Below are 11,757 nucleotides of genomic sequence, written 5' to 3'. Positions count from 1 at the left end.
ATGTTACATTGCATTAATAACTGCAATATTAAGTTTCCCATTACCAATACTTTCGTGAAAATTCTGCAATACATATGTAAGTTCACCTTGTAATTTGCAATGATGTACAATTATAGATAGGAAGAACTAATATAGAAAATGATGTGCGCTTCTTTAGGGGGTTGTGTGCATGTGTCTGTGTTCAGAATAGACACTGTTTAAGGGAAGAAAAAACAACTGAAACAAACAGTAGTAAAAACAAGAAGTCAGCTCCATTTTTCAGAGTACAGCTCTAAAATATGGATATGAAATCTATTTGTTGGAATGTGTATGACAAAGAATGATGTTAAGTGCACATATATAGGCAAGGGATAATTTACGTTTATCAATAGACACTTTTTACAGTTTTACAGACATTTTACATTTTAATCAGTTGCTGTTAATTCCTATGCATTTATGTATGTTCTGACTTTAAACCTATATACAGTATATATATATATACAATACATTATGGAAATAAATTTTTTTAGCTGCAGTTGAGCCAACTAGATTAAGAAGGTAGAGAAGACAGTCTCTACACCCTTTTTGGGTGTACTCTGCCTTTATGCTGGAGACTAACTTAATTCAGTCACATCTAATATAATCCTAATCTGTTCTGTCCCCCCCCCCAACCACAACCAAGAAGACACGCGAGCTGACTATATTTGCCAGCAATTTATTCCTACGATAGATATCAGTTCTGGCAATGAACCTGCGATTGCCTGCCAAGTTCTCTTATCTCCTGAGAAGCCAGCGTAACTGCAGTTCGTTGCTGGAGCAACCAAGAGTTCAGAAATAAACAGAAATCCAGAAGCCAAATTCTTAGTCTTGAAATATTGCAGCCACAGTTTCCAAGAATCAGTTTTTGTCCGTCACAAGAAGCTATAGAGCAGCTCCTCCTGCTTTTATACCCTGTGGGGTGTGGCTTCATGACTCAGCACTCTCTAGGCCTGCCCCACCCCTTCTTTTGTTGTTCCCGCCTCTCCTTACTGCGATGCCTGGGATTTAACCAGGACTGATCGTCAGCAGCTGGGTCTTGAGGCATTGCCTGGGAGGGGGAAGGTGCGGGAGAAAGAGGTCTCATCTTCTCCTCCACCTGGCCTGCCTCTGGAACCTGGAGCGGAGCCAGAGAGGAAGGTCCTGCAGAGGGAAGCCCTGTCGGCTCTTCCCCGTCACTCTCTGCCAAGAGGCCAGGCTCGGGAGCCAAAGACACAACATAATCTTCTTTACTTCTCTTAAATATTTCCTTTACCAATTTTTTTAAAGCAAGTAACTAGAAAGCACAAAGGTCTTATAAAAGGGTTTTACTTACTTTTACTTATGAATAGATAGGATTTAAAGCAATTACTTGAAACTGAAAATGTTGTAAATACTATTTTAATACAAACCTTAATGCTTCTATGTCTCCAAGCATCAAATTAAAGTAATGTAATCTTTGAATATTTGTATACAAAAGAATTTGACTTCTTTTGAATAAAAAGAACTACACTGGATCTACTTAATTTTTCCAGATTCAGTTAAATTAAGCAATAAATAAATAAATAAATAAACAGCAGGCTGCAGGAATAGGGGGAGACTGTCTCTAATTTCTAGAATGCAAACCCAAGTCAGAGCCAAAGTCATCACTGCACATTAGAATAAAGCAGCAGCAGAAAACAGAAATCTAGCCATCCAGACTATGGAGTATTTAGAAAAGATGCAATACTTACTACTGGAACTGGCGAGTTCTTTTGGACTGGATGCCATTGGTTGAGCACACATTTGACAGAGACAGTCTCTTCCATTAAAGGTAACCCGGTCTCCTGGTGGAAAAGGACGTCTGGGAAACAAAAGAAGCATTTTAATGCAAAGCTATCTCTGGGGTTACATTATCTTTCTCAGCTCCTTCCCGTTGTTGCCCCTGCTGTAAAATCAGTCTCTTGCAGGAAAAAGGGCCAAAGCATGTTTAAAACGCAGTACTGGCAAAGAAAGACATGTGGAGAAAATCCAAACTTTAAATGTATCTCAATAAGGAAAAAATGATAGAAAAAAACCTGATTAATACATTTTTATTTCAAAGGTTTGTTTTAAAAAGCTTTCAATAGGAAATGAAGCCTGTTCATTGATAGTTTGAATGCTCAAATGAAAATTAGAAATTTCTATTTTTTTTCACTGAAAGTATATCTGATTAGATAGCTCATTTCTTTGAGAATCAATGAAAACAACAAATTCCAGATTTTAAGCAGTTCTTGCTGTTTTAAACAAACAGAATACAGTGGTATATTGTGTATTTTCATTATTCAGAGCAAGCTCAGATACATTTCTTTAGGAAAAGAAGGGTGAGTTGATTAAAAGTAGATACTATAGGAATGAACAAATCCTGCAACTACCACAAAAAAATTAAATCAGAAATTCTGACATGAAGGAGTTTTAACCTTCAACAATAGCAGCAAGATCCAGTTCTTCAGAAAGTAGACAACAGATAGGAATAAGAATATCTGCCTTATACCAAGTCAGATCAACGGTCCATCTAGCTGTCCATTACACTTAGTCCATTGGCTAAGGCTCTGAAGAGTTTCAAACACTTTTTTTTCTACAGTGCTATCCAGATTCTGTGAGAGGGTAAGGAGGATAATTGCCCTGGATACCCCATCCTTCAAATACATTTAAATATTTGAAAGTATCACAGAAATAAAAATATATTTTCCAAGCCACTTTTTTTGAGTCAAAACATAGCACTCAAAGATGTTTCAGTATTATTTTTTTTACTGAAATTACAGATAGCGAATGTAGTGAGAAAAAAAGAGATATTCTGCCATAAAAATTTCCAGTCTTAAAAGTCCTGACACCACCTGCACACTTATGGTAGAAATGTTTTTTCCTCTAAAAGACTAATGGGAATCCCATAGACCTCCGTAATTTTATGTAAATTTAGAGCACATTATCTCAACTGTTGGGTAGGGATAATCAAATCCAATAATCTATTTCCTAATCCTGAGCAAAGGAGAAACAGTCTCCAGAATCCAGTATTTCCAATATGTTTTTTATTAAAACAAAACTAATTAAATATAAAGCAAGAATTATACCACTTAACTTCTATGATCAGATAAGTTTAGGTATAATCAAGTATATCCAATATTTTAAGCCTTTGCAAAGAAGCAGCTAAAAAACAAAACCCAGTGAATCTACTTCAATTACATACACACATTTTTCGGAGCACAGGATGCATAGGAGTATAAAACCCACCTTAGTTTTTGGGGAGGAAAATAAGAAAAAAGCTGATTGGCAGGTAGAATATTCCCAATCAGGAGTTTCCAGAGGTGAATTTTAGCAACAGTTTCCTTGGTTGTGAGCTCTGTGCCTTGCTTTTTTTTTTTTTTTTTTTGCTTTTTTTCTGCCTCTGAAACTTATAAAATTCCATTTCAGAAAAAACTTTTTTCTGCCTCTGAAAGCCTCTGAAATACCTTCAGAAAAAAACTTTCTTTTCTGAAGCTTCGTTTCTGATGCTTTTTTCAGCCTCTGAAACCTCCATTTGAGAAGCTGGGTGGGGCTACATTCGGAGTTTAAGACGCACCCAGATTTTCACCCTCTTTTTTTGGGAAAAAGGTGCATCTTATACTCCGAAAAAATGCAGTATATAACTCAACGTATCAGTAAAAATCATTTTTTATATTTTTTGAATATTTTTTTCTTTTTTCTCTAGTATTTATGTTCTTTAAATCGTTATTCTCCCTTGACACCCAGAATGATAAAAGAGAAGGATGAGGAAAAAAAATGAAGATGAGAAAGGGAAGGAGGACAACAAGGAGAAGAAAAAAAATCTTGTTCAGCATTAGTTGACTTACTTGCACATAGTGCAGGCAAAGCAGTTGGGATGATAGGTTTTCCCCAGAGCGGTTACAACTTCTCCTTCCACAAACTCCCCACAGCCATTGCATCGGGTCCCATACATCCGCTGGTAATCCACAGTGCAAAGGTAGTCACCATTCTTAATGAAAAAGCCTCCTTGAGCCAAATCACACCCGCACACTGTGAAAATATATTTAAAAAAACAAGAATATATCAGCTTGAACACAGAAAAACACAGCCATTTGAAACTGATAATGGAAAATAGTTTGTTACCTGTGTTAGTTTTTGGAAACATATGTAGTGAGGTTGGAAGAGGAAAGAAGAAAGTTAGAAGATGACAAAGAGGTCAAAGAGGGAATAATAATAATAAAATTAAAATAATAAACAATTTTTAGAATTTTGATGAACAGAGCAGGCATTAAGAAAGCAACAAGATGATTGTTAGAGACAAGACTTCTTTCTAAATAGAAAGTGTTAAAAAAAGGAAAATGCATAAATAATGGATAAAAGGAACAGCATTCATTGTTCATCATTATCTTATAGTTTCCTAAATTATAAAATAAAACCTGATACTTGATATAATCCTTAATTTAGATGTTTCTGGAAATGTTGCACGTAAAGCCAACATTATTCCAGTCAGCAAACATATAAATAAATAAGATTATTTTAAGTAAATGATATTTACAGGCTTTGAAATGCTGCAAAGCAGGACAAAAGACACTTCTGAATTTTTTTCTGGAGTATATTTAAACTTTCCACCTATTGTGATTCAGAAGAGAGTAACTTTCCAATGAGCACGATAAAAGGAATATATGTTCCAAGTGATTCACAAGATAGAAATTTCCATTTGTTTCTTAGAAGACTATGGCATCTGGATGCACTGTGCACAGACTTAGAATCATTGGGCATCTTTCTCTGGGATTTCCAACTGCTAAACAAAGGATCTCCTCTCAGGATTGCAGGACCAACTCTAAGAATAGCATTCATAATTGTATTGCATAACTGCACAGAACATCACAAACCTGGAACAACCTAGATGCATTCCACAGTTATTTATTATCATACATACATTAACATACAGAGAGCATAATCTATAAATGTATACATTTACATTCAAAAATACTTTACTATGAGAAGTGTAATGAAAAGCTGGCTCGGTATTTGCTGCAAAATAATTTAGCAGTATAAATGGTAAGAAATTCTGAATGCCTCATGTTTCTCAAATTAGATCAATCACATGGGATTCTCACTTTGCAGTCTCTGCCACACCCAATAGATTTCCTTTTGGGACCCAAAGACCCAGAATGTTATCATAAGGACTTTGGCTTCACAAGTCTTAAGTACTGATCAATGTTAAATTATATTTTCTAAGAGGATGGAAATACAGATTATTTATGAGGTGCTTTCTTTTCATTGGCTCACAAAATGCTATGCCCCTACTGTGGGTTAGGGCTACAAAGATTAGAAGGAAGTAATCCAAATTATATACATTCTTGCATACTTATTAGCTAAGTATGAATGTCATGTTGTTAGAAAGGAATTCAGTACTATTGCTTTCTATAATGTATTTTCCAGGAACTTTACTCTGCAAATTTACTATGTAAATTTGCATAGCAACTCCAAATTTATAGCAATTAGGCAACATATTACAGTATATATTATATTATATCCATTTACAAAATTCAGACTAACAATATTCTGTTTACTTCAACATTAGAGTTGACAAATTGAACAAAAAATTGTGTATTGAATATGGCTAAAGTTGGTTAAGGGGAGTTTTAACAAACAGTGAAATAAATTAAATAGCATGGTTATACACTGAAAATGTAAAAGACTTTTGGTGTATAGTATTAAACAATTAGCAACCCATGATTTGAATTCAAAAGAATTTCAAGAATACCATGAACATAAACATTTAGTTTTAATAAGCAAATATAGTATTTAAATCAAACTTTTGTACAAAAATGTTTGACAATTTGTAGCTTAAAGTCTAATTATAAACTTTGTTCAGTGATAAATTGTGTGTTTTAACCGTCTATAAACAAAGATCCCAGATACAATTATTCCATGTCTTCTTGGTAGGCATGGGACCACTCCTGTCTGATACTCTGGAAAGTTGTTGTCAGAATGATGATCTGACTAAAATCAAGCCTGTGTCCTACAAATTCAATCTATTGTTTTGAACTACATTTTCTAAAGCTCATTTGAACTGCTTTGCATCTTTGCTGAGTAGAAAATAGTAGGAAAAATAGCAATTCATACTGAAATAAGAGATGCATAACACTTGCTATTTTGGAATGTATTTTTGTCAAATCTCCTGAGTAAGCAGCAATATATTATAAATGCGATACCTATTATCATATCACTATGTTACATTATATTACCAATGGCAGCATCAGTTACAAGCCTATATAACAAGTAACTTGAAAAAATGTTAAAAACTGCAGTAAAATTAATAAAAGAACTAACCGTTTATAATTTCCAATTCACCCATATAACCATTTTTCAATGTATGGCGTCTTCTCATTTTCATTGAGGTTATTTTTACTAACTACTATGGACCGCTTATTTAAAAAAAACAGGCTCCTAAAAACGCTATTATTGTATAAAAATGAAAACAAATTAAGATTTTCATGTGAATTAATAGTGGAAGAACAATAAATGTACATTAACATTTCAGATATAAACAACTCTCTCTCTCTCATATACTGATATACAGTATACACAAAATTTCTATGTTCTTTTTCTGTCCTGTCTCCCCACTGACTTCCCATGAGAAGTATTTTCATATCAGAGCCTATTACAGATGATCTTCCTTCTGGTCATAAAGCATTTACTCAAGAATGTCTTCTTGAAAGTCAGTCCTACGATGAAAATCAGCATGAAAGAATGCTATACTGGGACATATAAAGTAGGTAGGTCATGTTACACTGAGGACAAACAACTTTTTTTAAAACTGAAAAATCACATTTAGTCATTTGGAACATGCACATAGAAAACCTAAACCCAATAAACAATACTCTGAGGCTCACAATGTTAAAAATAGTGGGTGGATCAAAAAAGAAGAGCACATTTTTGCCCAGCATTTTCTTCCTTCATCACACCAACCCAATTGCTTGAGTGGTAATCAAAAACAACAGCAGTAGCAAATGTTGTTATTCGGTAATAAAGGAGTGAAAAACGTAGAGTGAAACTATGATGTAGTTATTAAGAGTGTTGGACTATGACTGGGAAGTTCATTTTCAGCAATGAAAAATTCATGGACAATGTGGATGACCTTGGGGGACAAGGGAAGAGCTGTTGCCTAGGAAACAGTCAGACAAGAGAGACAGGAATTGCCAATGGATTAACAGCCAGAGAAGAAATTTAGAAAGGACCCACTAAATGTTCAGATGGTTAAAAGTGATGGTAGGTACTTTGTACCTTCAGGCTTGCAAGATTCTGTGAATGTAACCTTAAAAATAAAGTAGAATTGGCTCATATAGCCACATTTCCTATATGGTTTACCCACACTTTGCTCTCTTCCTGAAATATAACAATAATCAAATTACTAACAATTCAGTGTCTTCTTCTGATATGTTAACTGAACTACCTATCCTTAAAATAAATGTTGTTTTATCATTATTCATCATTATTAGTTGTTGGGCAATTGAAATTCAGTCACCCTCTTAATTTTTAGTAGCAAATGAACAATTTTGAGGGGAAGAAAACAATCGAACATATATGATTAATTTGAAAACAGATCCAATTTTAAATTATGGAAGTAAAAGCAAAGAACAAGAAGGCTGATACTGAAAACTGCTCTCAAATGATCATTTGTCAAGCCCCATTGCATGATTCTATAGAATAGAATAGAATAGAATAGAATAGAATAGAATAGAATAGAATAGAATAGAATAGAATAGAATTTTTATTGGCCAAGTGTGATTGGACACACAAGGAATTTGTCTTGGTGCATATGCTCTCAGTGTACATAAAAGAAAAGATACCTTCATCAAGGTACAACATTACAACATTTAATGATAGTCATAGGGTAAAAATTTAACACTTAATGATAGTCATAGGCTACAAATAAGCAATCAGGAAACAATATCAGTATAAATTGTAAGGATACAAGCAACGAAGTTACAGTCATAAGTGGAAGTGGATGGATGATGGGAAGGATGAGAAGATTAATAGTAGTGCAGATTTAGTAAATAGTTTGACAGTGTTGAGGAAATTATTTGTTTAGCAGAGTGATGGCGTTTGAGAAAAACCTGTTCTTGTGTCTAGTTGTTCTGGTGTGCAGTGCTCTATAGCGTTGTTTTGAGGAAGGGAGTTTATGTCCAGGATGTATGGGGTCTTAAATATTTTCACAGCCCTCTTTTTGATTCGTGCAGTATACAGGTCCTCAATAGAAGGCAGGTTGGTAGCAATTGTTTTTTCTGCAGTTCTAATTATCCTCTGAACTCTGTGTCTGTCTTGTTGGGTTGCAGAACCAAACCAGACAGTTATAGAGGTGCAGATGACAGACTCAGTAGTTCGTCAGTAGAACTGGATCAGCAGCTCTTTGGGCAGTTTGAGCTTTCTGAGGTGGCGCAGAAAGAACAGTCTTTGTTGTCCTTTTTTGATGATGTTTTTGATGTTAGCTGTCCATTTTAGTTCTTGCGATATGGTAGAACCTAGAAAATTGAAGGTTTCTACTGTTGATACTGTGTTGTCTAGTATTGTGAGAGGTGGAAGTATGGAAGGGTTTCTCCTAAACTCTACCACCATTTCTACGGTTTTGAGTGTGTTCAGTTCCAGATTGTTCTGGTTGCACCACGAGGCTAGTCATTCAACCTCCCATCTGTATGTGGATTCATTGTCTTGAACGAGACCGATCACTGTTGTGTCATCTGCGAACTTCAGTAGTTTGACAGATGGCTCATTGGAGATGCAGTCATTGGTATACAGAGAGAAGAGAAGTGGGGAGAGCACACAGCCTTGGGGGGACTCTGTGCTAATTGTACAGGTATCTGATGTGATTCTGCCTAGCTTCACCTGCTGCTTCCTGTTCGTTAGGAAGCTTGTGATCCACTTACAAGTCTGTTCAGGTACCTGTAGCTGGTTTAGCTTAGTTAGAAGAATGTCTGGAATGATGGTATTAAATGCTGAGCTATAGTCTACAAAGAGGATCCTTGCATAGATCTCTGGAGATTCAAGATGTTGTAGAATGTGGTACAGAGCCATATTAACAGCATCTTCTGTTGATCTATTTGCTTGGTATGCAAATTGCAGGGGGTCTAACAGCGGATCCGTGATGGTTTTCAAGTGGGACAGCACTAGCCTTTCAAAGGTTTTCATGACTACAGATGTTAGAGCAAGTGGTCTGTAGTCATTCAGTTCCTTGATGTGGGCTTCTTCGGCACTGGGATGATAGAGCGTTTGAAGCAAGAAGGAATATTTTATATGTTCAATTTTATGATATTATTCAAAATAACCAAAACTTGTGTATACTTCAACATATAAACAGAATCATGAGTACAAGACTTTAGATAACAGAAAGAAATAATTCAAATTAATATGTAATTTCTTAACTATTGACACTGCAAATCTCAAAAAGCAGCTTAAAACATTCTCTAAAACATTTCAGTATCGGTAACTTTCAGTGTGAGATCTATAGAGATTGGACATAAGGACATAGTCATAATTGCAACTAGTTTACATAAATCCAACATAACAATTCTCAGAGCATTGAAAAAACAACTCCATACCAGGGTGGCAGTGGTAGAGACTAGACTGTGAACTGTGTCAATTTTCATCTTTACACCTGTCTGTTCTGCAACTTTTATGCCAAACATCTGTTTGCTAGAAGCCAAAACAGATGGAAGAGTCCAGAGGCAGTATTGCAAAAATTACAGTCTGTTTAATAAGCTTCAGTAAAACTTGAATGAAAGAACAGGTGCTTCCATTCTATCTGACAGTAAGTTGAGATCTTAGAGTTGTGAAGAAAAATAGAAATTATGCATAATTCATGACAGATAAAACTAATGGAAAAAGAATGCAATAGGTGATATATTTTGCAGAAGCTTTCTCACCTTGAACCAAAAAACCCTCTCACAATTAAATGATCAAAGTTGATTTACTAATGGGCAAGAGGAGGAAAATATGAGACACTGATGGCAGTCTCCATTAATGAGTATAAGGCGGCAAAGGTCATATAGTCACAGAACTTACACTAAATTTTAGGCTTCCAAATTTTTATTCAGTACAATCAAGTAAGTCACTTAGAAGATTATGTTGCCATACAAAACAAGGGCATTAAGTTCATATTTCTTGAGCTGATTATTTCTGATTAAAATACCAATTTTAGCATAGATTTCAAACTGTAACAATTTAATTTCTCAAGGTTTAGATATTCACATAGGACAAACAGACCAGATTCTAGTGACTCAAATATTTGTTTCTTATCAGCATCTTGTTGGCTTTGAATATATAGATTCTTTAAAGCAGGGATGTCAAACTTGCGGTGTCACGTTTTCATCATTTCATGATGTATCTTGACTTTTTCCCCCCTTCGCTAAAATGGGGGTGGGCATGGCCAGCATGTGATGGATCTGGGCCGCGGGCCACAAGTTTGACACCCCTGCTTTAAAGCAACAGTGCCTTCCTGGGTTCATGTGAGTGCTTTCTGTAGCTTGAGTAGGGGACCTATAGAGTTTGAAGTTTTAGATAGGTGTTATATGTACATCTACAAATAAGGGAAAATATGTTTTTGTCTTTGAACCTGAAGAGCTACAAAGTTATATTATTTGTATCAACAATGCATGCTAGACATCCGAATACAACCATCTTTGATGAAAGCACATTAAGAGCTGTTGAACTGAAATAGCAAGCTTCTTATACAGTACAAGGCAACAATTGAATACATTTCAGATTCTGTTTTGTACTCCCCACATTGTTCATTTTACAGATAAAATATTACTGTTGTATTTTAATTTCAAGTGTTAAATCACTATTTCTGATCTTCTCTTCATTCAGAATTTGAAAACAATTCGTTGAACAAATGAATCACCTGTAAGGTTAGACTCTTGTCATAACCTGTCAGCCAACTGATTTCAACCATTTGTCAATCAGTGTTACTATAACACCAGAAAATGGAATTTTCTGCTTTTCTTCAACTCCTGCACTAATGTACTCTGCAATATCTCTTGTTTTTCATCAACGTATCTAGTAACAGGTTACTTTTAAGCAACTTCTCCTTTTGATCTGAAGCAAACATACTCAGTAACAATTTTAAATTTTATTTCCCTAACATTTGCAGGCAAAACTAAGAGTAAGCCATTGCTGATTTCTTAAAGAGACAGGAGCTTCATTAGTTTTTGACCTAAGATAGAAGCTGAGATTTTTGTAAGACCTAATCAGCATTGTTTATTATTTATCTTTGCATTTATTTTTATTGTTTTAATGCTTTGCTGAGTCTACTTCTGTGACTGTTTGACTGTTGTTAGCTGCCCAGAGTTGTTGAAAATCAGGCAGCGTATAAATTTAATAAATTATTATTATTACACATTGAAGCTGCTAGGGACTCTAGCTCAACATTTGCAGAACTTTTACTAACTATTTATAGTTAGTAAAAGTTCACATGTTTCAAAGAATTACAATTGTTTGCACATCTTACCTTTGTGACTCCTTTTCCCTTTATAATAAAATGATGATGATGATGATGAGGCATTTGGTCCTATATAACATGGCGTGAATCACAGATTGTTAACACAGAAAACTAGATTTCTGTAAATGGTAAATTTCCTAGAGTGATATCATTGCTTTAAAAACACAATCTATTTCATTGTAATGGACTCTGTTTCTTCCATATTGTTTTCATGTCTCATTACACCCCAGGGCTCTTCATTAGAATCCTGTTTGATCCAAATATAAAGTTTAAGCTAC

At 34.9% G+C, this 11,757-nt stretch overlaps 1 protein-coding gene across 11 annotated transcripts in view; it reads right to left on the bottom strand.

Moving 5' to 3' along the window:
- The window catches only part of ABLIM1 (actin binding LIM protein 1), a 239,446-nt gene that overhangs the window by 94,899 nt on the left and 132,790 nt on the right, over window positions 1–11,757 (bottom strand). For all 11 annotated transcript variants that reach the window (XM_058188298.1, XM_058188302.1, XM_058188295.1 and 8 more), the window contains exons 3-4: window positions 3,843–4,026; window positions 1,728–1,837 (exon numbers count right to left, since the gene is read on the bottom strand). In XM_058188298.1, the coding sequence (XP_058044281.1) occupies window positions 1,728–1,837; window positions 3,843–4,026 (294 nt within the window). The remainder of the gene's footprint in view (window positions 1–1,727; window positions 1,838–3,842; window positions 4,027–11,757) is intronic.

Source organism: Ahaetulla prasina, chromosome 6 (genome assembly GCF_028640845.1).
Source record: "Ahaetulla prasina isolate Xishuangbanna chromosome 6, ASM2864084v1, whole genome shotgun sequence".
Taxonomy (NCBI): domain Eukaryota; kingdom Metazoa; phylum Chordata; class Lepidosauria; order Squamata; family Colubridae; genus Ahaetulla; species Ahaetulla prasina.
Note: the sequence above shows the minus strand (reverse complement) of the source record. Positions and strands in the feature narration are given on the sequence as shown.